This window comes from Triticum dicoccoides, chromosome 3B, assembly GCF_002162155.2.
Source record: "Triticum dicoccoides isolate Atlit2015 ecotype Zavitan chromosome 3B, WEW_v2.0, whole genome shotgun sequence".
NCBI classification, from domain to species: Eukaryota; Viridiplantae; Streptophyta; class Magnoliopsida; order Poales; family Poaceae; genus Triticum; species Triticum dicoccoides.
In genome coordinates, this window is record NC_041385.1 from 751,638,601 (window position 1) to 751,666,300 (window position 27,700).

At 41.7% G+C, this 27,700-nt stretch overlaps 2 protein-coding genes across 2 annotated transcripts; both read right to left on the reverse strand.

The window, feature by feature from the left end:
• Positions 1-2,639: 2,639 nt before the first annotated feature.
• LOC119282026 (protein LAX PANICLE 2-like) lies at positions 2,640-8,727 on the reverse strand. Its single transcript, XM_037562394.1, has 4 exons — positions 7,867-8,727; positions 7,455-7,505; positions 6,976-7,048; positions 2,640-2,991 (listed from the first exon to the last, which is right to left on the reverse strand). Exons 1-4 carry the CDS (start codon positions 8,523-8,525, stop codon positions 2,797-2,799), a joined length of 978 nt encoding a protein of 325 aa, XP_037418291.1. The 5' UTR covers positions 8,526-8,727; the 3' UTR covers positions 2,640-2,796.
• A 6,087-nt stretch (positions 8,728-14,814) lies between these two features.
• Positions 14,815-18,499, reverse strand: LOC119278265 (long chain base biosynthesis protein 2d-like). The gene is made up of 12 exons (XM_037559625.1): positions 18,203-18,499; positions 18,061-18,126; positions 17,364-17,452; positions 17,120-17,265; positions 16,902-17,026; positions 16,730-16,823; positions 16,484-16,647; positions 16,096-16,257; positions 15,889-16,015; positions 15,634-15,800; positions 15,372-15,479; positions 14,815-15,200 (listed from the first exon to the last, which is right to left on the reverse strand). Exons 1-12 carry the CDS (start codon positions 18,326-18,328, stop codon positions 15,105-15,107), a joined length of 1,470 nt encoding a protein of 489 aa, XP_037415522.1. The 5' UTR covers positions 18,329-18,499; the 3' UTR covers positions 14,815-15,104.
• Positions 18,500-27,700: the final 9,201 nt, after the last annotated feature.

Sequence of the window (27,700 nt, forward strand, 5' to 3'; positions counted from 1 at the left end):
AATGGTCTGGATTGGTTTGGATTGAAAATATGTACAGTTTGGGTTGGTTTGGATTGCACCCTATGATGTTTGGTCTAATCTGGTTTGGTTGCTGGACTTATACACGTATGGATTGGGCTGGGTTTAGTCTGGATTACAAACTATTCCCAGGTTTAGGTCTAGCAGAAATTCATATCAGTGTTACATGCTACACAGACAATAATTTTGATATGGTTTTTGTACGGCGATTCTGATCTGAAAGAGCCTAATTTTTCAAAAAAAATCATACCAAGGCATTATTTGTAAGGTGAAGTAATGTTTGGAATTTGCATCGAAGTCGTGAGAAAAATCTCAATAAAAGGATTCACTCCTTCATATTTTTTTGAATCTTCCTTTTTTTATCCCCACTGATCACACCCTTATTCTCTTCTTTCTATATTACTCCTATATGCCCATTGAAACTGATCATTCATACTCCCTCCAACCCATATAGGCCCTCCTAACATACTTCATATAAACGTTATATTGTGGGTTAGCATTTTTTAAAATACACAATTGCAATTAATTAGGTTAATTAAAGTTATGCCATAACAAAATTTTAAAATGGTTAACATGAACAAACAATAGCATGGTTGAAAACTACGCATTTTCTGATCAAATTACATATAGAAATTATTTTAATCCGAATTATGGTTGCAAAGTTATAGCATTATCATGCTTAACCTATTCTCTCTAAATAATAAAAGACCAGGGAGCTAAATGGGCCAAAAATAGAGCGAACTGGGCAAAAGCGAAATACTAACGAGCGCCCAGGAGGGCAAGATAGGGGTTGCCGCAGTTGGGCTGTAACCCAACAGAGAAAAGGCACTTAATGTTGGACTGAGGGTTACTTAAAGAAAAATCAGGGTTTTTTTTGTAAAATGTAAACGTATGACGGCGGACAGGCAGAAACACTCCGTACTTTATTAGTGGGTATATATATATAGAGAGAGAGATATATATAGATTTTTTTACTTCTCCAGTTTTATTTGCCTTTTCTTTTTTTCGTCATCCTGCTTCGCGTTTCTTTTTTTCTCATTATTTATGTTTCTTTGTCAGTTTCCTATTTTTCTCAAAATGCAAGCGTGCCACCTCATCATACAACCTACATAAAAATGACTCACCTTAATAAGTAATTGTGCATGTGAAAAAACTAACCTCATGATGCGAACATACATGAGAATTTTTATTTTATAATGCTATTTATAGTTAATAAAAGTTTTACAACTATAGTATAAGCAAACACAATAAATCATACTATATATTTTTTATTTTATTACTCATATTATTACTTTAAATATTCAAGTTCCATACAATCGAATCTACTGAAATATATGGCAAAACATTTCTCAACAAATGTATGGGGTATCATCTAGTATTTTGATTTAAGAATTCAACGACAATGACTGCGGCTCCGCAGTGCTGGTCCTTGGGGTACGTTCACGAAGACTTCCTGGTTGTCATCAACAAGAACATGTCAGCTCTGTATGAAGGCGGTGACAGCAGCAATGTCCATTCGACGGTCCATGGACCTCGATGTATTTTTATTATGTTTGAGGTGGTTTATACTTCCGATGAATCTTTATAATAGATCTGATCATTTTTGCCAAGAAAAAACAAATAACATGTGTGGTTTCATCTAGTATTTTGTGGTTCAGACCCAAGAGACAGCCTTACACGACAAGTGGTTACCTCAATTCTGAACAACAGATACACATCACTATGGAAAAAGGAACAATACAAACAAGAAAACAACAACACCATAACCTAGCTTTTTTTAACACAGCACAATCTTAGATGCCCACAACACGTACCTACACTCACCCGTATGAATGCACATCCGTAAACCCTACCTCTATAAGCACTTTCGAGATACTAAGTCGGCATCACATTTGAGATTTACGAAGTCACCACAAGCGTCTCGTAGTTGACCAGAACGCCTCCTCCTACTGAATGAACATCAGTGAAAACTCTGAAATAAATCTAGAAAAATGCGAGCATCAGGACTTGAATTCTGATGGGCTGGTTCCACCACAAGGAATAAAACCATCTGAACTATGCTCAATTCACCATAACCTTACTTTTAAATAGTCAATGCACAAGAGATCCATAAAGTTGCACCAAGGGTTCAGTTGAGTCTACAAATTTGCAAATTGGAGTGGACTAGTCCATAAATTCACAGCGCGGGATCGGATTCGTCCAAATTCAGTTCAGTAAAGAGATTCGGGCAAAATGGCATGCGCCTGGCGCTGTCATTTTGCAAAAAAAGAAAAGGAGCAATGCTGACATTAATGACAGCAAAGCTAATGGCACCTCAAACTTTGATCATGAATTGGATGGTTCAATGCATGTGTACATTTTGTATGCGTGATTGCTGGCTTCCCCTTATCAGATGCCAAACTTAGATCAGTAATTCTCCGTGTATACTCGTTTAAATGCAGCAACACACATGCACACAGCTAGTGAACATAAACTGGCAAGTGCAAGCATACATTTGAACACATGATGCTTTAGAATGAAAACTGCTTACAACCGTACCAAACTTATGACTCCACTAAATATGCTTCATTCCAAAAGTTTGCGAAAGTAAAGTGGGATTAACAAACAGGGAAGAGGAACGATTCATGGCTAATTGGTTGGTTATTCTGGGACCAATTAAGCGTAAGTTAGCGACAACAGCGGAAGATTAGAGACACGTAGGAAGTACCAGGAAAAATGAATCAAATAACTTGTTTGATTAATTATAATCACAAGGGAGGGATTTGGTTGATCAGCTAACTAGTGGTTCCCTACACTTATGCTATAAAAGAGTATCATGACATGGTCAGTGGTAGTTGTGGCCGGTGAGTGCCGACATGGCAGCCCGGCCTCCTCCTCTTGGCTCGGCGCCGGTGAGCCGCGCCAGATGCAGTCCCTCACGTATCTCATCTGCAAGAAGGGAGGAAGGAGATGCCCTCGGCATGTCAGCTCCACCTGCGTTCGGGGAACAACAGACATATACACTGTTAATCCAATGTTGCTCACTAGCTAACCATAAGCAATGGTGTCTTCTGCGCAAAAAAATAATAGTGCCCTGATTTTCTAAAAAAAAATAAAAAAGAATGATGCCCACATGAGGGATGCACATGACTAAACATTAAGAATGCCTGAGAAATGTGACAGATGTACTATCATATTTTGAAATCAATGTAGCTTTCTTACTATTACCACATGCACGTAAGACACAGAAGCGCGAGAACAAAGATTATCTAATGCAATCTCATCAAGAAGTCTTTGGATAGATCTTGCACCCTCACCGACAAAAGCATAGTTTCGGTTAAATTCAACTTTGTTGTTTCCTGTATGTTTTTCCTTGTTTGAAATAGCAGACTGTCTGCCATGGTACAAGCTCAATATGTTTTTTATCTCTCTTTTTATGGAATATTTTGTACTCCCTCCGTTTCATAATGTAAGACATTTTTTGACAAACGTCTTACATTATGGGACAGAGGAAGTATCTTTTTGACGTTACATTATGGATTATTATTGATAATACGGTGCCTTTTATCAAGGAAAAAATAAGTTACGACTAACACATGCGTGCGCTTTCAAAGGAGCATTTAACCGAAAACTATCACAATACATTTATGTGTCCCTAACAACTAACTTCTTTTTCTCCCTAAAACCTAGTGCCACTTTTGTGCTAAAAGAATTGCTAAACACTATCACATTTTGTTAAATCGTGTTTTCTCAGGGACACATAACATAATCGTGTGTACGTGCATGCACGTTGCCACGTTTATGTACGTACGATCCGCCTAGCCTAACATACGCGTGCATGATGGCATGCATACGCGCGCGCATGCATACAGAACGACCGCCAGATAAACAGGGGATATTGGGATTGGTTGCCAAGCATGCATATCGATCGCTTTCACGTACGTACGTTGGCTTTGCTGTGCAGCCACGTACATAACCTCTCCCCCTCCTCAACACTCCTTCCATGCCAGCTCGCTACACCGCACTCCGCCGACCTTACAGTACAAACTACTCCTCCATTGCAACAAGGCAAGAAGCTAGTTTGCTCCTCCTCTCCTTAATTGTCATTATAAAACTATCTAGAAAACAGAATAAACTACTCTCTTCGTCTCACAATATAAGAGCGTTTTTGACACTATGGTACAAACGTATTGATTGCGCACGCAAGACCTTATGCGTGTATGCATGCACTCCAGCAAGTTGTTATTGATCAGATGGACTGGAATCTCCTTGCACTGCCATATTTATTTACTCGTAGGCGTACGAAGCTAATATAGGAGAAATAAAATCATGTGCTAGTAGAGAATGAGCTAGTACTACCTAGAATGCGCGCGCGTGCGAACTTATACGCTGGCCGTCGCTACTGATCGTACCAGCTGGTACGTAGCACCTGCACCTCGAGCGAGTGGTCCTGACCGCGCACGCGTGCCGCCAGTGGCCAGCCCGCCGGCCGGCGTCAGACGGCCATGTCACGTACCTCTCGTACCTAGCTACGTGCTCTACTACAGTACATAAAGCGACCCGTCGACCGGCCGGGCCACGCCGGGCGCACACTCATCAATCCACCACGTTTCATCTCATCCAAATGTACCGATCCATATCGTACGTAACGTACGTGTGGCGTCCACGTACTCGACCGTATACCAGCTGTCGCTCGCTCAGCTGGGTGGTGCACAGAGTAATTTCATACTATATACGGACGAACGAGTGCTCGCAGTCCAAAGAAACTCAGATCGATGACCAGAACAACTGGAGTACATGCATGATGATGCATGTACGCACGCATGCGTGACGACGAGATGATGAACGAACATATATGGAGCAGAAAAAAGAAATATGTGCCGGTATTCGCGCGTGGTAAGCATGCAGACCACCCTCAACAAAGTTAAAGAAAGAACCAGTTCCCAGTTCTGTGCGTGTTTTTGTGTGTCAAGTGCGTTCTATGCATGGGTTAATAATGAGTACACTTAAACTACACCAAACATACTGTCAAAAAAACATCTGCATGTCATCCGGTAGGGGAGCGACGACAGCGGTGCGTCAGTTCAGTGGCTCGTTCTTACGGTAGTACTAGTCGTTCGGTGGTCTTGAAATCTCAATGTAACTTTTTTGTGTTTGAGATGCTTTGTAAATTAGGTGAAATTTCATAATAGATCTGATTATTTTTGAAAGAAAAAAGAACATATGCATGTAGCTGTAATTCTTTTGTAGAGGTTTGTTAGGCCAATGATATTACTGTACTTGATGGAATTAATTAGTTTGGCGATATAATTTGCTATGCTATGCGTGTACGTGTCCATACATAAAGTAACGATCAGAGTTTCGTATCAGTAAGAGACCATATAATTAATTAGTTTAAGTCCTAGCTAGACTTGGCATTGGTGATTGCATTTTCTTGAATTTATTTCAGTCTTTTTGACAATGCTCGTTCAGTGAGAGTGAGAGGAGACATTTCCATCGACTGCGAGGCATCTGTGATGATTTTATCAATCTCAAGATGTTGTACAGACTCAGTATCTCGGAGGTGCTCATGACAATAGGGCGTTCGTGAGTGCATTTATAGTGATGAGTGTATGTGAACATCTGCAATTGTACTATGTTGAAATAAAATCAAGAGACCGTGCAATTAAACAATTGATCGTCTTTGTTTTAGCATTCCAAGGGAGTACTATTTTAGTGCAGTACTAAATAAGAAAAAACAAATCATCCACGGTTGCAGTCGTGAACTTTCTATACGCAATCATGTTATCAAATATGTGCAATACTTTTTCTTTTATTCACAAAGGATGCTACAAAACGTGCAGAAGATAAGCAGAGCACGTCGAGATCAGACAATCAAGTTGACCTTGATTAGTATAGTTCAGATGATTGATTGTTGACAATGATATACATACACGAACTGTATTAAGTCTGATGAAAACGAAGTTGGCAGCTGGTGCACTCTGAACGGATGAGTTGGGATGGCCATGTCGAAAAACAGTATGACATGCATCGACGCCTCAACAGTCAGCCGGCCCTCCCTCATGCATCGTGTGTTAACTACTTCATCATGTATCAACAGAAACACACGGCATAAGCAACGCAATATTCTTGCGTGCATCAAGCTATAGGATCGATCATGGAAGTCCTACAAGATACTGACGTGATACTGTATAAGTTATTTTGCAGCATGCATGCATGCATGCTGATAGTTATGCACCACCACCTGCTCCATTAGTTGCTAATTAATTTCCGTGAGAATATATTCGACGGTGCACATTTAGGTGCAGAGGGCGAAAGTTATTATATTCGTATTGACTTTTATGATAATTGTCCACCGTTGATCATACAGATGCATCTAGACAGATAGAGTTTCTGTTGCTAAGTTAACTCTAGTACTTAAGAGTTTTTTGTATAGATGTAAGGAATGTTATTCAAGTGAATTGTATTAAATCCCTAGCTATATATCTTGAACTATTTATGTTTAAAAGAACTTGATGCATGTATGATGTGGCCCCCTGACCTATTGCTTTGTCTATATCCAACAATATATGAGATGCTGACATAGCTTAGCTATGTGGTACGTTTAATTAGGTATGGTGTTTCTTTCATGATTATTCCAAGTGCCAATAGGGTACCCATACATGCGGCCACACAACAAGAAACCAATGCTCTCTATACCTTGCAGTGTAAATTCAACAATCGCGCGACTATTCACAGTTAATCACTCGATTGGCGCTTCCGAGCTAAATTTGATGTCACTAACGTGATGGAGAAAGACACATAGAGCAATTCAGAACAGATGGAAGACGCTTGTTTTTTGTAAAATAAAAAAGTGGGTGCTATATACCAATCTGCCCAGGATAAAATTGTTTATATACGGCAATCCTAAAATTGCTTATAAATATAGCCATGCCGCCATAAAGTTGGCAATATTTAAAGGTCGATTTCGAGATGTACCTGATGAGATTGTGAGAGTCCTAGCTTCTCCGCCAAGTACTTTAGCACCACTTCCACCTTCATGCTGGTATCCCTGTGGGAAATAATATATGCATGCATTTTGAGATATATGTGTGTATGCAAATGCAAGCATGACCTTTCAATTCATACACCGACGTGTCATTTTTTTCATTAAACAACTATATATATATGTACCAAATCATTACAAAAAACAAAAGGTGTATTTGATAGGTACAAATCCTACATGTATAGCTAATTAGCTAGCCAGCTGCCGCATGAACTACCCAGAAACTTTTTAGGCTAGCTAGGTAGTAGCTAGCTACATCCTACATAGGCCGTTGTAGCTGGAAACTAACTGAACAAGGAGAGCTACATATGCATACACATACGTGCACCGATAACACTGTTGTGCATTAATATTATTTGTACTCTATGGAGAAGGGGCACAAAAGAAATAAAAAAATGCAATCAAATTATACCTGATTCTTAGGTAGCTCTTTGGTATCTGAGGCAAAATGGGCTCTTTAACTCTGCAAGAGCATGGCAAGAAGAGTAGTTAAGTACTAGAGCTCCACACTGCAGCTTGAAAATTATAAATTAAATCCAATCTAAGGCAGCTTTGTTGGCATATGTGCACTTGCAAAACTATGTAATTTGTCATAAAAAATAATATGTGCAGCATGCAGGGGATTTTTTTTTTCCGAAAAGGGCATGCAAGGGGGTTTGCATTGTTATCAGATGCATATTCGTGATGTGCATATATATGGACATTGCTATGAGTAATTAATTGAATACGATCAAATTCAAAAGAAAAAATCAGAAGAGAATCAAATTGAATATGTGTGTACATATATGTAGAGTTGTTGTGTATGTAGAGATTAATATGCTTACTGGTTGGGAGCTGCCTGAAGTGTTAGCCACAAGCCGGCGGCCTCCGTTCTTGTCGGTGGGCTGACGACTCTCAAGATATCGGCGGAGCAGCTCCTCAGCGGCCGCGCGAACTGCAAGAACGGCGGCGCCGGCGTCATGGACCCGCTCGCCGCCGTCGTCGGCCGATACCGGCCGTGGCCGTACTGGTGGTGATAGCTCCTGATGGGCAGCGGGAACAGCGGCGGCCGGGTCATCATCCTCGCGCTTTCCTTGCCGTCGCCGCTGGCTAATAGGTCCAGCTCCATCGGGGCAGCCCTGGCGCCGTCGTTGTCGCCGCCAGCGGAGGAGGAGGATGTGGTGGTCGACGAGGACGACGCCACGGCACCGAGACCCAGCCGGAGCCAGTCCTTGTTGCCGCCGTCCTCGTAATCCCCTCCGCCGCCCCGGGAGCTCGTGCCGGCCGCCGCCTCCTCCTCGGCGTTGTCGTCGCCGGCCATGGCTAGCCGACGAGGGAACCTGGACGGATGCAGCTTGAGGTCGTCGACGCCGTGAGCGGCCGCCGAGGCAGCCTCCAGCTGGGAGGCGATGTGGTATCCGGAGTAGTACGATGGCGGCGGCTTGCTGTTCTTGCCGCTGGGTTCATGGTGCTGCGCCAGGTGATTCCTAGTGGTTGGGACCATGGCGGCGCCGTGGATGTGCTGCTCCTGCGGTTGCTGACCTCGTCCACCGGGCAGCACGTCTCATGTCGGTGGCTGATCAGACGGCAAGGCACATCCATGAACGCCTCATCTCCATCCTCTTCTAACTTCTCTCCTATGGTATGGGCAGGGGAGCAAAGGAGATGAGGAGGGAGAGGAGAGGAGAGGAGAGAGATGTTTCTTTCCCCTTGGTTTGAACCTTAATACCAGTCTTTGCTAGAGAGAGAAGCTTAAATAAATAAATAAAAGTTGCTCAAGAGAGAGAGGGGACAGCCACAGGAGAGAGAGAAAATGCAGAATTTTAAGGATAAAAAAACAGGATGTGAAGAGGGCTGTCATGTCAGTAGAGTTAATTAATTTACAATTATATGCGTGATTTGTGATGGAAGTGAGTTCGTAAACAGGACTAACATAAGGTAGGGTGCATGCCGTCTTGCTGTAGAATCTAAGGGCAAGGCCCAGACATGGCACTGGACACGAAAACTACCTACGCCAACAGCAAAAACTCAGGTAGGACATAGGGTACAGAAGGAAAGAGAAGGCTAGAGAGAGACAAGGGTAGAGAGAGAGAGAGCAAAAAAGAGAGAGGGATGGATGGATGGAGGTAAGTGTGAAGTATGTTCTACGTTGAAGTGACCGCAGCATGGCAACGCACTCACCTTATCACTAATCTTAAAACATGACTAATAATAGTCCATACAACACACATGTTTCGATCAAGGTTACTATATTTGGTCTAAGTAGTGTTAGCTTTTTGACCACCCTAAAGTTACTTGGCCATTTTGCGCCACTCCTCTTTTTCCTCTGTTTTCTTCGTGTGCACGTTTATGCTACTCTACTCTCGGGTTGCTAAAATGTAACTGTTGTGTGAGAAAAAAAAAATACTCCATGCAATTGTGGCGTTCAAGAAAAAGAAGTGTATTCATATTTTGAAAAAAAAAAAGCAAACTCGCAATTCCAATTCATCATATACCAAAATAATAATTCATTTTTCTTGCTATATGACGCTATTATAATATCTATTTTTATCAAGTAGCGAAACGGGGTGTGTACCGTCGTCTCGAACGTAGAATACCGCAATGTCACCGGACACATACTAACATACATGCTGAAATGCTGAATAATCAGTCGGTCAGCTCAGGAGGAATGCACTGTTGGATGAGGCACCATGTACCTTTCTTTGGGGGATATCTTGTTATGGTCCTGTTCAGTTAGGACGCTGCTTTTTTGGGCAATTAAGTTGTAGATGCCATGTCCCTGTTCCTGCTGCAGGTCATTCGGCCGGCAATATTCCTTAGTCGCCAAAAGCTTAGTTTTTTCTGTTGCTAAGTCATGGATCATGACAGATATGATATGGTGATCACCTACTTGTTTGCAACATTAGAGAAACAAGTTGTTAATGACACATTGAGCGCTAGATAGTTGATGGTGCATGCATCAATTAGAAAAATGATTAGAAAAATAAACGAATTTAGGGATTGAGCTTCTAGTTAAGGGGTGCCACTTACTAGGAAGCACATATACAGATGTGTTTTTGGTAAATTAAATTAGATGTATATACAATATTTATTTGATTGAAGTCTTAATTTGAGTAGATGTAGGTATGGAGGGTTGGTTAGTGCAGGGGTTGTGATACTTTGTCCCTGATGAGATATGATAAAGAGCAGTTAGCTGTCAAAATAGACAAATGTTTTAGGGTAGTTAGAGATGGGGTGGGATCCTGTAAAGATGAGCAGACAACTATTTGTAGAACAAATAGTATTGACCAAATAAATGAGCATACATCTCATCATTGGTCAATTTTATTATACTGAGAATTGTTATATTCCTGAGAGTAATTTGTCAGTTAGCTAGATCATATTACTCTGTTTCTTGATCCAGCATATCCCAAGTCAAGGGCCATGCATGCATGCATGTAGCATGGATCATTCAGTACATGTATACAGTGAGAACTATATAATGGTGATGATAATTGAGCATTATACTACTCCCTCCGTTCCATATTACTCGTCGCTGATTTAGTACAACTTCGTAATATGGAACGAAGGAAGTATTTGCTTGTGTACATGTATCCACTTGAGCTTAGTATAGTGTATATATACAGATTCTTAATTAATCAGCGCCAAGTAATATGGAACGAAGGAAGTATTTGCTTGTGTACATGTATCCACTTGAGCTTAGTATAGTGTATATATACAGATTCTCAGTGTCATAATTATCCAGAGCAGCTGGATATATCATACATACTTGGTTAGTCGTTGTCAGTTATGTGCAGGTGAGGCCATCACGTAACAGAGATTAATTAAGGGACTCCATGCATGAGCACTCTCTGACTCTGCAATATACAATCAATTAGCCTGCATCTATAGCTAGCACAGCTGCGCAAGGGCATTAGTTTACTTAGCACATGAACAAAAAACAATCGAGCAGAAGGACAGCCGCATACATACAGATACGTTACCAAAAATTTGTAGATAAAGATTGCGAGATCATTGTGCAATCATGCAGCGCGTTCGACAGGTTTATCGAAATTATATTAGAAGATGCAGCAAACGGATAGTGCCTCCACGTTGCGCACACACGGTTTGTAACTGCAAATTTGCAGTGTATATTACTCCCTCCGCCCGGAAATACTTGTCATCAAAATGAATAAAAATGGATGTATCTAGATGTATTTTAGTTCTAGATGCATCCCTTTTTGCCCATTTTGATGACAAGTATTTTCGGACGGAGGGAGTACTGGCAAGTTGATCGCCCCCATTGACATGCATGGCCATCATATAAATGTTGTATTACTCAATTGTTCATTTACTTGATTAAATGGTACACACAAAAACATAAGACTATATACGTGCCGGTCACTACTCACTAACAGCACCAAATCAATGTCTTATAATCCATATCTAGATGTTGATTGACTTTTTTTAGAAGAAAAAAAAAGCATGCCGAAGGAGAAATAGTTTATGAACATGCTAATGGCTAGGCTACGTTAGGAGCATGTATATTACAGAAAGCTGTCATGGTATTAACAAACTGCTTTCCCACGTTGTGTTAACAAATAAGCTAGAAGTGTACCTTCACGCAGCTGAAGAGATCAATAGCTTGTCCCGGCATTTATTCATGAATGTAAAACTATTCAGGTGCCACAGTTTGCTCTATGAGATGATTGAATTTGAGCCTGAGCACAGGGTAGGTTAACTAAGCAGAGGATGGGTGGCATGGTGTCTACAGGAAATTGACAGATATGCACAGTCTGAGCAGCCATAGAATGCTCACAAGATGGCACTGCTCACCAGACACATGTTGAGAAGGCAGTTAAAATGTCAGTACAGATGCCCATCTGTTCCAAACACAGTAAGTAGTTCATATTTTCTTTAATTTTAGTAGTCCATAACTTCATTCTTTTCCTCAGTCTACTGTCAGCAGAAAACAGATATACATCAGCACACAGGTATGTGCATGTAGATGCAAACAAATCTGGATTCTAATCTGTAAAGATGGGAATGATAGGAGTGACATGTCCTTGCTGCTTTGCTCAATCTGTGTGTGGTGATCAATCAATCCATCAATCCTATAAGACACATGCACCTCCTCCTCTCTCTTTTTATGATAGATTTCCTTTGTTTGGCACACCTTCTTGAAACAAATGTACACACAACTCATGAATCATGATGGCAGCCAAGGCAGGGGCACTTGATAGCCAAGCACTGTTTGGCTGCCTGCATCTATCTGCATATTGGCACTTGCATAGGTAGTAGATATACACATAGATATTGGATTTCACTTTGCCTTGTGCTGCAGGCTGCCGCAGTGTCTTGGCCTGCCCACACTTCTGCATGCCTATAAAGGGTGCACACACACACGCACACAAGCACCCAAGGGAGAGAGAGAGACTTAAAGCTCTGTGTCTTTTCCCTATTTCTCTCTCTCATATCTCCAATGTGGCAGGGGAGGAGGAGGAAAAGATTGAGCATGACAAGATGTTTGGATTGGGGGAGGTCAGGGCTTTGATCATGGTCTCCTGTGATGTGTCAAGGAGGAGGAAGATCTTGTGGACCATGCACACATGCATGCATGCAAGGTTGGCTGCATGCTGCAACCTTTGCATTGCTGCAGCAGCACACAAGCCTGCAGGCAGCCATGCACACACTGATCATGCCATGGAAAGACACATCACTGAATCTTTGAGAGCCAGCTCAAAACCACACACAGAGGCAGGCAGGCAGGCAAGCAAGCTAGCTTGTTCTCTGCTTTGTTTTTGTCTCTAGCTGTCTCTGAAAAAAGCCTTGTGGGTGTGGCTAGGCTAGTGCTCTCACTGCATGCAGGCTGGATGGCTGGCTGCTGCTTCACTCACTTGCCAGCACACACATAATTGCAGGAACAGGCCTGCCTCAGGCTTAGGGCATCTTTCCTCCCTGTTCATGTGCTGTCTCCTTTTACTGTTTTTGTATCCTTGTTTGATGGCCTATGGCTGTGGGGGTGGGGGTGGGGGTAGATGTGTTACTCCTACTCACAAAAAAGCTTAGCCAGTACAAATTGGCGGTACAAATCTATGCATGCAAGCCTCTGAAAAGAGCCATGCATTAAACCAGCATGCATGTAGAAAGCAGCACTATGCAGTCATGCATGCACGCACACGTATGTGCACAGCACCTAGCTCTATGCTATGCAATGCACTCACTAATGCCTGCTCCTAGACAGTGTCATGCTTTCTGGTTTGCAGGCTAGGAAAATAATCTTAATTAAGCTGCTCCACTGTAAGCAGAAAATGCAGTTAGTAGCCTTGACAGAGCAGGTTTTGAGTCCAGCACAAACCTTAAGAATATGAGTAGAAGAAAAGAAGCAGAGATTGTGAGTACCAGTGACCAGGAATGAATAATCACCTGTGCTGGCTCCAACAGAGACACAGAAGCAGAGATTGGGAGTATCAGGGACCAGGAATAATCACCTGTGCTGGCTCCAACAGAGATACCTAGCCCATCTTGTCAAATTTCCAAAATCTGGCTGCTCAAAATACTCCAGCATTTAACAGTTATTACTCCATGTACACTGGATGATGGATTGGCAGCAGCAGCCAGGTAGAAGCCTTCTTTTTGTCTCATGCCATACATACCTCTCACTGTTGCCATGCTGCAAGCAATTTTGCCTCTCAATTCAGTTTCCCATATACTGCTTATAGTACACCATATCATATCAGCCTCAGCAGATGGTACAGCATATGGTCTGAATCACCCAAAAAGAGAATCATCCAGTAGGCTCTTTTTCCTTCAAAGAGAGAAAGAGAATCCAGTAAGCTTTATTAAAAGAACCACACCACCACATAGTCCTCCTACCTCTCATCCCTGTCAAGGCAAAGTTGCAAATATGCACCTGCATATTGTTTCCTACTGCTGCAGGCTTGCTGTTTGACCAGACATGTAGAGTACATAGCCCTTTTGTGCCATGCAAGGCAATCAGACCACAGGAGCAGCAGCACACAATGCACCAGGCATTTGAATCATGACAGGCATGACCAAGCCCTCCTCTCCTCTCCTGCATGCTCCAGGCCCTAGACATGCATGCTACAGCCTCAACACCCTCAGCAATATCTCTTTTCTCTTCTCTTCCTTGATCTTGCTAGCAGCCAAAACATAACAAGACAAGCAGAGGCACATTGGACCAGCAGAAAGACAGTGTGCAATCCCAGCAGCATGGCACAGCATTTCCCTTACCTGCCTCCCAATGATGCTAGCACTTGAGTGACTGTCCTCCCTTGATATGCACATTGCTCGCATCCATAAATTAACCAAGGGCCCAAGGCCCAACTAGTTTCTTCTCGGTTGGCAAAAGGCCAACTTCCTTTTTTGACTTGCCATACCAGTTCATCATTATATCTTCATGTCCTTGCAGCACAACTGTAAAACCATACTACATTCTAGCAGTCTACAGTTGTATTTCAAAGGAGAGGTCTCAAAAGAAGAAGAAAAAGCGCAGCTGTAAAACCTACAGAGCTGCACCTGACGGGGAGCCATGTTGAGATAATTCAATATGATCAAACAACAGTACTATCCTACACACTGATCACTAGAAGGGTGTTTAACCATACACGCGGAGCACTTGGAATTTTAAGATCCAATTTTGTTTTAACTGTTCTGACACTAGGTTTATGAAACTAGACCCGCCAGTATCAAGTCACATAAACTAGATTTGACAGATACTGATTCTCAGACATTTTTTGTCAAGCTGGTTTCTGACATGGTCGATGCAACTAATCTTGCGCCTTGAAAGGAAGTCAGTAATAAGAAGGGAATTAGTATCTACATGATTTCAGTCACTTACAAGGTTGTACAGGGATTTCTTTCTTCTTGAATTCGACAAAACAGTGTATAGAGCCGTGTTAAGTTTCAAACTATGATGGATGATAATACAGTCTGTACAAAATCAAAACCACTTCAGACAAAGGAAAATGAAGGGTCCTGAGGTGCACAAAAGAGCAAAACCAAGGCATGGTGCACTACCAAGATGACCCAGTAGATCTAGCATAACAGCAGCAGAATTCTTCCAATTGTCCATTGTCACTATTCACTCAAGCTTCTTAAGTTTGTCAACAGATGCAACCTTCTCTTGCTCAACGGGGAAGTAATTGATTCCGATGAGATCACCAACTTTGCTGATAACCTGAACAATTTGCATGAAATTATGATCAGGGGGTGTATTGTGTACACAACGCATAATCTACAAATGCATTCACATTCCATGGATTCAGATCAATCGTACTCTGTATTTGGAATTAAAGTGAAAATGTCGCAACAAAGCATGTAGGGGCATTGACAAGAGTGTTGACTTTACCTCCAACCCTTTAATTAGATCCTCCCTTGATTGAGAAGCTGAGATACATATCCTAGCTCTGGCAAGTAGTAGTGGCGTTGCAGGAAATGCAACAGTCACAACAGCAACCTAGAATTACAGAACATGCCACATTAGCGAAAAGAAAATAAGAACTTCACCAAATAAAAACATAAACATGAACTGCTTGAGAAATTCTCATGCAAATGTAATAAACAGATGACGACGTGCATCTAATGGATCATCGCTACATATGAACACTCACATTTTGTCTCAAGCACTCCCTTGAGAATGCAGGAATTTTAGCAGGATTGTAAAGCATGATAGGCATGACAGGTGAGTCATTATCTCCCAGCACCTCAAAACCCATTTTCTGAAGCTCTGAACGGAAAAAATTGCTGTTCTCCCGAATCTGAGCAAGTTTCTTGGCCCCTATTTACAGCAACAACTGCGTTAGGAATTTCCCCAAGACAAGAGACACGTGGAAGCCCTAAAAAGCATTAAGTCCTTCCTGATATACCTCTGTTAGATCCATCTTCCCCAAGGACAACCTTTATCGCAGAGATGACCTGCTGGACTGCTGGAGGGGACATGGATGTTGCATAAATATGGGCTGGGCATGCGTGCTTGAGATGGTGAATGATCTCCTAAGAATATAGAATGACATATGGGTCAGATTTATCAAATATAACGTTCAGTCAAGAATTGGTAGGTGGCCCTTTCATACTTTTGATGCTGCAATATAACCTCCACACGATCCGAATGATTTTGTAAATGTTCCCATCATGATGTCCACATCAGCTGGATCCACTCCTAGTAGTTCGCATACACCTCTTCCAGTCTTTCCAACAGCTCCAATACTGTGTGCCTCGTCTAAATATGTGTAAGCCTGTTAAGATGTTTATAAGAACTCCAAGTCAATACACCAATACATCACTACCACTCTACCAGTTTGAAATTTTTGAACAGCTTGTGAACTTGAGTTTTTCAGGCACAAATTTTGAACACCAATACTTCAATAAATATGCTACAAGTAACATTTCAAGCATGCAAGGAAGTACAGTTTTTCAGTACTGATTAAAAGAACAAGGAATCAGTATGCATAATTCTCACACCTTGTATTTCTTGCAGACAGCCATAATCTCAGGGAGGTTGCATAACTCCCCTTCCATGCTATAAATTCCCTCAACAATCACAATTATCTTCTTCCATGGTCTGTGCGTACGAGGTTGCCCCCCTGCAATCTGCTCCCTCAGTACGTCTTCCAAATGTGCGGGGTCTGGAAGAAAATAAGGCAAGCATTAAACTTCCTGCTTAATCGTTAAGCACACTACATGAGATACAGCTGTTAGTGAGCTTACTGTTATGTTGAAAAACCCGGACAGTAGCCCCTGAACCCCTGGCTCCATTCACTATAGAAATATGGTTCAATGAATCACTAACTATCAGCCCCCCCTGGTATCATTAAAATACATTAGTCCAGCATGTATCAGAAAAAAAGAAGACAAATAAAATACTCTGCTCACCACAGACCTTCCCAATCAGAATAGGAATGATCGCAGAATTTGTCACATAACCCATGCCAAAAAGAACAGCCGCAGGCTTGCCAACAAATCGTGCAACTAGTTCCTCGAGCTCTGTGTGCAGCTTAGTATTTCCTAAGATTATAACAGATCAATTAGCATTAGTTTCACCATATTATTGAAGTATTAAATTGAGGCAAACTATGGCATGGACATATAAGCACCTACCTCCATCAACTCTGGCACTGCAAGTACTGGCAGAATATTTCTTGAGTGACTCGATAACACGAGGAGTGCAGTACTCATCTGCTGCAGCAAAACCAAGGTAGTTGTAGGAACCCAAGTTAAGACACTTGGATGTTTTTGTGGTACGTCTGCGTTAAAGATGCACTGAATTAGAGACTAGCATTCATCCGGGGATAACATTTGCTTATGCTAATTAGGTGTGTAGTCAAATGTGAGGAAAACATACTGGAGTGTCTTGTTGCCATCATTTGAGTGACGCTCAACTACATCGAACCAAGCATCGGGCGCACTGGCAATAGGTCGGCCAAAACAGTCCTGCCCACCCAACAAGGAAAGGTAAACAAAAAAAGTGATCAACATGTCATTCCAGAGGGTGCATATCATAGTGAAGCATCATCCCACACATCACTCTCCATAAAAAAAATCATTGGACGCATTGCAGAGATATGGTTTCACACATATCTATTCAGACTAAAGATTAGTTCTTTCTGATAACTATTTATTCTGCACATTGGAGTGGAATAGCACAGAAAAATGCTGAAGGATGAATGACACACTCAACATGGATCAAAACAAGCAACCCTTTCACTTCATTCACCTATTAATTAGAAAAATGGACCAAAGTTTCACTTGAGATCTCATGGTTCTAGCATAAAAATTGGGGTTTATGTATGTACATAAAAGGCAAAGAAAAAAAGGATAAAATAAGCTAGCAAGCACAATAACAGATCAAATGAATTTTCAGTTGGGACAGTTTCCAAGTCTCCATCATGTGATCTACCTAAGCAGGCACTAAATTTACCACACCCACCACCACTAGGCAACTCAAGTCAACTAAGTCAGAATTACATGATCCAAGCCCCCCTTCAGAGAAAAAAAAAGTTGTAATTCTGTGAATCGTCAAAGTGGGGAGGAGATCTCACCTGGATGCGGAGGTAGAGGCGGCGCGTGTAGAAATCCTCGTACCCCAGGCAAATGGGCGCGTAACCCTGCGGAGTCAACAGCAGGAGCAGCGTCAGCACCGGGGGGGAGAAGAACAGGACGAATCTGAAGTAACGGACGGACCTTGAGGTTGCTGGATTTGCCGGCGTCGAGGATCCGGCGGAAGAAGTCGCGGAAGTGGCCGAAGGCGAAGAGGAGGCCGTAGCTGAAGAGCGTGGTGAGCGCGGTCAGGTACGGGAGCCTCACCATCCTCCTCGCTCCTCCTCGCTCCCTTCGACGCGGCGCGCGGCGGGGGGCGGGAGGGGGCGGGAGCGGTGTTTATTGGCCGCCTGGGCGCGCGACGGGGTCGTCAACGGCGGCGTGGGGTGGCGACCGGCCAATGGTTTCCGATGGCGACTGGCTAGATTGGAAAAATTGGAATCTTTGGGATTAGGGTGGGGGGTGAGGCTAACGGGGCGGTGGCGACGCGCGTTTGAACGTGGACGGCGACGACGGGCGCAGCGCGTCACGGACACGGTGGGGGGTCCGGCTCCAGCTCACCCGCGGAGCACCGCACCGCGCCTCACCTCCGTTGATTTCCAGGTAATTTCGTTTCAACAGAAAATTCTCCGTTTATTGCAAAATATTTTTCAGGACGATCGAGTCCTACTTCCGGAGAGGCGATTAGTAGTATATATATACTGTACATATAAGGCAATGCTTCCTCTCTAAAAAAAATAAGTGTTAACGTTCTTCTATTTCTTTTTTTTCACGAATACGTAAAGCTTGCGTATCATTTCATTGATAGAAGACACGGACGCAAGAGGGCGTGAACATGGTGCCCGGAGCAAAGAAGACATGGGATGCTCGGCCCAAAACAAGAAATAACACAGCTAAACCCCCACCCCCCTAATCCGGCCTCAAGCCATAGAAGGCGAGGAGACGGGACACAGGAACTCTGGCCGTGTGTCAACCTCACGAGAACGTCCGCCCCGCACCCACTGCTCCAGACTCGATCGGATCAACGTACGCCCACCAAAAGCGTCGGGAGATCGAGAAGTGGGCAGCAGGACCTGGCCAAGTCGGAGCCAGAAGACATGGGAGAAGCACCGTGGAAGTCGTACATAGCGCCCTGAAAAACCACGCCTTGAGCAGCAGCCCGAACCAACATGACGTCCAACATCTCCAAAAACAAACACCGGGGACATGGCGAGCCAACAAGACGGCGCCTTCAAGAAGGAGGACGACGCTGTGGCGCCACCATTGTCCGATCCGAGGAACCGGACCTAGGGTTTCCCCTGGAGCTCGAAGAGGGGCATAGAAAAGGGCCATAGCAGCGCCTCCAAGGAGGGAACGACACTTGCAAGCGTCGTCGCTGCCAGCATCGGCAAGCCATCCAGACCTAGAAAACACGGCCACAACTCTAGCAGACTCTAGCCCTACCACACTGGCCATCTCTGATGCCCCAAATCAATAGACCCCAACTGCCGCAAACAATATGATGATGCCAGTTGACATAGCACCACCTCTACGACGCAAAACCCCCTTCCAGCAAAGAGTACACCAAATCCAGTCGCCAAATCCCTTTTCAAACAAGAGAGAGCCCCAATTGCAGCAAATAGGACTCCTGTTTTACTTCTTCCCAGTTTAGAAAATGAAGCTTATATTGTTGTCAGGAACTTTGTGCGCATCTTTCCTTCATGGAAAGATTATACCACAGACAAAGGAACTTTGTGCGCAACTTATGCGTAAGTAATGTACTAATGTTATTCATGGTAATTACTGCATATGTTTCTGCTCACAGAAGACACAAGATTTCATTCATTTAAATAGGCAAGGACCAAACTAGATTGTCAAGACGAGTGGTTGCGCTTTTCAAGCACTCGTTGATGAAGTATCGTTCCTACCTGAGGCAAGCGCACTTCGATGGCAAGCCTCTAAATGAAATTTCTGTAAAGTCTCCGGTGCTACATTTATCAGACAGTGACTGGAATAATCTTGTTACACATTGGTCCCGTTTGCAGCGTAAGGTACTGTCTATGATATCACATCACGATTTGAACTACATTTCTGCATGTGCCTTAATGTCTCACTTTGTACGAAAAATATTTGCAGAAGAACATTCATTCTCAAGGGGCCACAGAACCTCGCAACTATACTGCACACTGCATTGCTCTTGTGAGTACCTCTTGCCATGTATGACCATACTTACTTTCATAACTGGTTGATTATGTAGCATCACTTCACACGTTAGCCTCGTTATCGTCCATTTGATGGACATTATAAGATCTATATGGACTCTTACATAAATTTAGAATCAACCCAATGCTTTTGAAGAGGTTTAGCTTTGCAGTCCTCTTGTAAGGACTGAACATCGTTTATCACTATACTTACATTAACAACTACTCCCTCTGTCCCATAATATAAGAACGTTTTGTACAGTACACCAGTGTTCAAAACACTTATATTATGGAAAAAGGGATTAGTTCATTGTATAGCATTCTGCATCTTGTCTCCCTCACGCATTCTATAATCCAGTGCGTGGTGAAGCAGCCCATGGTACGTCTCCAACGTATCTATAATTTATGAAGCATTCATGCTATTATATTATCTGTTTTCAATGTTTATGGGCTTTATTATACACTTTTATATTATTTTTGGGACTAACCTATTAACCGGAGGCCCAGCCCATATTGCTATTTTCTTGCCTATTTCAGTGTTTCGAAGAAAAGGAATATCAAACGGAGTCCAAACGGAATGAAACCTTCGGGAGCGTGATTTTTGGAACGAACGTGATCCAGGAGACTTGGAGTTGAAGGCAAGGAAGCTTCGAGGTGGCCATGAGGGCGGGGGCGCCCCCCTATCTCATGGGCCCCTCGAGACTCCCTCGACCGACTTCTTTCGCCGATATATTCCCATATACCCTAAAAACATCAAAGCACAAGAATAGATCGGGAGTTCCGTCGCCGCAAGCCTCTGTAGCCAGCAAAAACCTCTCGGGAGCCCGTTCCAGTGCCCTGCCAGATGGGGAACCCATCACCGGTGGCCATCTTCATCATCCCGGCGCTCTCCATGACTAGGAGGGAGTAGTTCACCCTCGAGGCTGAGGGCATGTACTAGTAGCTATGTGTTTGATCTCTCTCTCTCTCGTGTTCTTGACTTCACATGATCTTGATGTATCGCAAACTTTGCTATTATAGTTGGATCTTATGATGTTTCTCCCCCTCTACTCTCTTGTAATGAATTGAGTTTTCCCCTTGAAGTTGTTTTGTCGGATTGAGTCTTTAAGGATTTGAGAACACTTGATGTGTGTCTTGCCGTGCTTATCTGTGGTGACAATGGGATATCACGTGATCCACTTGATGTATGTTTTGGTGATCAACTTGCGGGTTCCGCCCATGAACCTATGCATAGGGGTTGGCACATGTTTTCATCTTCACTCTCCGATAGAAACTTTGGGGCACTCTTTGAAGTACTTTGTGTTGGTTGAATAGATGAATCTAAGATTGTGTGATGCATATCGTATAATCATGCCCATGGATACTTGAGGTGACAATGGAGTATCTAGGTGACATTAGGGTTTTGGTTGATTTGTGTCTTAAGGTGTTATTCTAGTATGAACTCTATGATAGATTGAACGGAAAGAATAGCTTCATGTTATTTTACTACAGACTCTTGAATAGATTGAGTAGGAAGGATAACTTTGAGGTGGTTTCGTACCCTACCATAATCTCTTCGTTTGTTCTCCGCTATTAGTGACTTTGGAGTGACTCTTTGTTGCATGTTGAGGGATAGTCCCCATTTCAAGTGTTTCAGTCACCTTTCGATGGCTCCCTTAATGTATGTGCCAGGAAGTTTCTTCTGAAGGGGGCTACTCCCCGAAAATGCCCCGCCCCTTGTTTCGTTTGTCGTTGGGGATTAATTGCTTGTTCTGCGGTTATAAGTAACGTAGCCAGCCTAATTTCTAGAATAGGGCTGCGGGCAGGAGGGCTTTGTTTGTGCAATCTGTTATGTGATCCAGTTATGTTATTGTTGTTGAGAGAACTTGCACCAGTGAAAGTATGAACCCTAGGCCTTGTTTCCTACCATTGCAATACCGTTTATGCTCACTTTTATCATTAGTTACCTTACTGTTTTTATATTTTCAAATTACAAAAACCTATATCTACCATCCATATTGCACTTGTATCACCATCTCTTCGTCGAACTAGTGCACCTATACAATTTACCATTGTATTGGGTGTGTTGGGGACACAAGAGACTCTTTGTTATTTGGTTGCAGGGTTGTTTGAGAGAGACCATCTTCATCCTACGTCTCCCACGGATTGATAAACCTTAGGTCATCCACTTGAGGGAAATTTTCTACTGTCCTACAAACCTCTGCACTTGGAGGCCCAACAACGTCTACAAGGAGAAGGTTGAGTAGTAGACATCAAGCTCTTTTCTGGCGCCATTGCCGGGGAGGTGAGTGCTTGAAGGTATATCTTTAGATCTTGCAATCGAATCTTTTTGTTTCTTGTTTTACCACTAGTTTAGTTTATAAAAATAAAACTACAAAAAAATGGAATTGAGTTTGTCTCATACTCTTCATCTTTTTAATATCTTTCGTAAGTTTGATGAAAAGGAAAATTGTGCTCAAGTGCTAGAAGAAGAAATCTATAGAATGTTTGATACTAAATCTTTGAATGATGAGCATGATTGCAATGTTGTCAGTATGAATTCCTTGAATATCCATGATGCTAATGATATGCAAAGCCACAGGCTTGGGGATGCTATGTTTCATGAAGATGATATTTTTTGTTCCCCAAGTTTTGATGAGCAAATTTATTATGATGAAAGCATGCCTCCTATTTATGATGATTATATTGATGAAAGTGGGTTTGGAAGAGTGTCAACTTTAGGAAGTAATGATCCCACTATTTTGGAGGATGTTGAATATTATTGTGATAATTATGAAAGTGGATTTGGAGAGGTCATGACTTTATTTAGTGATGAATCCACTATTTCGGAAGAGGTTCCAATTGATTATGAGAACAAAGTTGCTATCTATGATGATTATTGTGATGACTTGTATGCTATTAAGAATAATGATAACCATGAAACTTGTCATCATGATTTTAGTTTTCAATTGGATTATGCCTCACATGATAATTATTTTGTTGAGTTTGCTCCCACTACTATTCATGAGAAGAAATTTGCTTATGTGGAGAGTAGTAAAATTTATATGCTTGTAGATCATGTAAAGAATGCTTTCGGTGTTGGTTATATTGTTGATTTCATTCATGATGCTACTAAAAATTATTATGAGGGAGGAACATATGCTTGTAGGAATTGCAATAATATCAAGTTTCCTCTCTATGTGTTGAAAATCTTGAAGCTATGCTTGTTCTACCTTCCTATGCTAGTTGATTATTGTTCCCATAAGTTATTTGCTCACAAAATCTCTATGCATAGGAAGTGGGTTAGACTTAAATGTGCTAGTCATATGCTTCATGATGCTCCCGTTATGTTTCAATTCTTATCTTTTATGTGAGCATCATTGTCATCATCATGCCTAACTAGAAAGGCATTAAAGAAAAGCGCTTGTTGGGAGACGACCCAATATTTACCCCTACTGTTTTTGTGTGCCCACATGATTATGCTACTGTAGTAATCATTTTTTATAGCTTTTGTTTCAATAAAGTGCCAAGTAAGACCTTTAGGATAGCTTACGGTGATAGTTGTGTTGATCCTGCTGAAAATCAGAAACTTTTGCACCCAGTAAATTAGGTTTGATAATTCACATAAACGTGCTTATGATCTGATTCTTTTTGCTCTGGATTGGTACACAAATTTCTTAGGACTTCCTAATTTGGTAGGATTTTTGGAGTTCCATAAGTATACGTTTGATACAGATTACTACAGACTGTTCTGTTTTTGTCAGATTCTGTTTTCTATGTGTTCTTTGCTTATTTTGATGAATCTATGAGTAGTATCAGAGGGTATGAACCATAGAGAAGTTGGAATACAGTAGATATTATACCAATATGAATTTATAATGAGTTCATTACAATACCTAAGTGGTGGTTTTATTTTCTTATGCTAACGGAGCTTACGAGTTTTCTGTTGAGTTTTGTGTTGTGAAGTTTTCAAGTTTTGGGTAAAGATTCGATGGACTATGGAATAAGGAGTGGAAAGATCCCAAGCTTGGGTATGCCCATGTCACCCCAATATATTCAAGGATAACCAAAAGCCTAAGCTTGGGGATGCCCCGGATGGCATCCCCTCTTTCGTCTTCGTCTATCGGTAACTTTACTTGGAGCTATATTTTTATTCACCACATGATATGTGTTTTGCTTGGAGAGTCATTTTCTTATGTTAGTATTTGATTTATGTTATTTATAATAATGTTTTGCATCTATATTTTCAATAAAAATGTCAAGGATAGCCTTTACCATGCTTATTTTGCAAGTATACATGTTGCTGTTTCAAAACAGAAAGTTTACCGCTGTTGCAAAAATTCCCTAGAAAAGTCAGAGAATGATAAAACGTTGAAACTTTTTGCATTTTGAGCTCTGATAAATATTTTACAGCGTAGTATTTTTATCATAATTTTTAGAGTTAGGGAAGTATGATGAATCTTGCATTCTTTACAGACTGTACTGTTTTGGCAGATTGCTGTTATGTTTGCATTGTTTGCATATGTTTGCTTGCTTAATGATTCTATTTGAGGATAGGAGTATTAAATATGCAGAGGCATTTAGTATAAATGTTGAATAATAATTTTAGTAATTTGTTACAGTATAAAATGATAAGGTTTTGCATTGGTTTATACTAACTTATCTCACGAGTTCTTGTTGAGTTTTATGTGGATGAAGTTTTTGAGAAATAGAGAAACCATGATATGAGAGGAATTAAGAAGACACACAAGCTCAAGCTTGGGGATGCCCAAGGCACCCCTAGATAATATTCCAAGAAGTCTCAAGCATCTAAGCTTTGCTTGGGGATGCCCCGGTAGGCATCCCACCTTTCTTCTTCAACAATTATCGGTTAGTATCGGTTGAACCTAAGTTTTTGCTTCTTCACATGAGTTTGATATTCTTAGATGTCATTTTATTTTGTTTTGCTTGCTGTTTGAATACAATACCAAGATCTGAAATTTTTAAAGGAGAGAGAGAGTCTTCACACAGTTACATAATTATTTAACTACTCATTGATCTTCACTTATATCTTTTTGGAGTAGTTTGTCATTTACTCATGTGCTTCACTTATATCCTATGAGTAAATGGTTGAATGAGTTGAATGTCATAAACATGAAATTATATGTGTTTCATTTGCTTATCCCATGGGGAGTAATGACTTCACATCTAAGAAGTAGAGGTTGTAAATTTATTGAAGGATAACAAGCATTGTATTGGTCATTTGAACAATTCATGAAAGAATATTGAAGGAAGAGATATTTCACATATAAATATACTATCTTGGACATCTTTTATAATTGTGAGCACTCATTAAGTATGACATGCTAAAGAGTTGATGTTGGACAAGGAAGACAACGTAATGGGTTATGTTTTCTCACATCTCAGTTAAAGTATATTGTCATGGATCATTCAAACATGTTGAGCTTGCCTTTCCCCTTCATGCTAGCCAAAATTCCTTGCACCAAGTAGAGATACTACTTGTACTTCCAAATATCCTTAAACCCAGTTTTTGCCATGAGAGTCCACCATACCTACCTATGGATTGAGTAAGATCCTTCAAGTAAGTTGTCATGTTGCAAGCAATAAAGTTTGCTCTCTAAATATGTATGACTTATTAGTGCAGAGAAAATAAGCTTTTATACGATCGTGTGATATGGAAGTAATAAAAGCAACGGAGTGCATAATAAAGGTTCATATCACAAGTGGCAATATAAAGGGACGTTCTTTTGCATTAAGATTTTGTGCATCCAATCCTAAAAGCACATGACAACCTCTGCTTCCCTCTGCGAAGGGCCTATCTTTTACTTTATGTCTTTTACTTTATGCAAGAGTCAAGGTGATCTTCACCTTTCCCTTTTTCATTTTATCCTTTGGCAAGCACCTCGTGTTGGAAAGATCCTGATATATATATCCAATTGGATGTAAGTTAGCATGAACTATTATTGTTGACATCACCCAAAGGTGAATACGTCGGGAGGAAAAATTATAAGCCCCTATCTTTCTCAGTGTCCGATTAAAACTCCATAACCATAAGTATTGCGTGAGTGTTAGCAATTGTAGAAGACTATATGATAGTTGAGTATGTGGAGTTTGCTAAATCAAAGCTCTGACATAGACCCTTCCTGAAAATAAGATGAATTGTAATTGTTTGATGACTAAGAATGAAGTTTGCTAGTTTTCAAGAAAGTTTATGGTCTATGCTTTAACATGTGAATAGCTTGTTACTTGATCTTGAGAAGTTTTATGAGATGAACTACTGTTATGACATATAATGATGCTAGAAAAGGTGATTGAAATTACTATTGATCAAACTTGTGCACCTGCTAGCATTCACACTTCATAAATTCTTTCTTTTATCATTTACCTACTCGAGGACGAGCAGGAATTAAGCTTGGAGATGCTGATACGTCTCCAACGTATCTATAATTTATGAAGCATTCATGCTATTATATTGTCAGTTTTGAATGTTTATGGGCTTTATTATACACTTTTATATTATTTTTGGGACTAACCTATTAACCGGAGGCCCAACCCATATTGGTTTTTTCTTGCCTATTTCAGTGTTTCGAAGAAAAGGAATATCAAACAGAGTCCAAACGGAATTAAACCTTCGGGAGCGTGATTTTTGGAACGAACGTGATCCAGGAGACTTGGATTTGAAGGCAAGGAAGATTCAAGGTGGTCACGAGGGTGGGGGCGCCCCCCCTATCTCGTGGGCCCCTCGAGACTCCCCCGACCGACTTCTTTCGCCTATATATTCCCATATACCCTAAAAACATCGAAGCACAAGAATAGATCGGGAGTTCCGCCACCGCAAGCCTCTGTAGCCACCAAAAACCTCTCGGGAGCCTGTTTTGGCGCCCTGCCGGAGGGGGAACAACCCATCATCGGTGGCCATCTTCATCATCCCGGCGCTCTCCATGACAAGGAGGGAGTAGTTCACCCTCGAGGCTGAGGGTATGTACCAGTAGCTATGTGTTTGATCTCTCTCTCTCTCTCTCTCTCTCTCTCTCTCTCTCTCTCTCTCTCTCTCGTGTTCTTGAGTTCGCGCGATCTTGATGTATCGCGAGCTTTGCTATTATAGTTGGATCTTATGATGTTTCTCCCCCTCTGCTCTCTTGTAATGAATTGAGTTTTCCTCTTGAAGTTGTATTGTCGGATTGAGTCTTTAAGGATTTAAGAACACTTGATGTATGTCTTTTGTGCTTATCTGTGGTGATAATGGGATATCACGTGATCCACTTGATGTATGTTTTGGTGATCAACTTGCGGGTTCCGCCCATGAACCTGTGCATAGGGGTTGGCACACGTTTTCGTCTTGACTCTCTGGTAGAATCTTTGGGGCACTCTTTGAAGTACTTTGTGTTGGTTGAATAGATGAATCTAAGATTGTGTGATGCATATCGTATAATCATGCCCATGGATACTTGAGGTGACAATGGAGTATCTAGGTGACATTAGG

Coding starts and splice junctions, on each gene's coding strand:
- LOC119278265 (XM_037559625.1), bottom strand. CDS start 18,328: ATGGTGAGGCTCCCGTACCTGACCGCGCTCACCACGCTCTTCAGCTAC. Junction 17,453..18,060: donor GCCTCTACCTCCGCATCCAG/GTGAGATCTCCT, acceptor TTGGGTGGGCAG/GACTGTTTTGGCCGACCTAT. Junction 15,480..15,633: donor GGGAGTGCTTGAGACAAAAT/GTGAGTGTTCAT, acceptor CTGTAATTCTAG/GTTGCTGTTGTGACTGTTGC.
- LOC119282026 (XM_037562394.1), bottom strand. CDS start 8,525: ATGGTCCCAACCACTAGGAATCACCTGGCGCAGCACCATGAACCCAGC. Junction 7,049..7,454: donor AAGAGCTACCTAAGAATCAG/GTATAATTTGAT, acceptor TATTTCCCACAG/GGATACCAGCATGAAGGTGG. Junction 2,992..6,975: donor GACTCTCACAATCTCATCAG/GTACATCTCGAA, acceptor CCCCGAACGCAG/GTGGAGCTGACATGCCGAGG.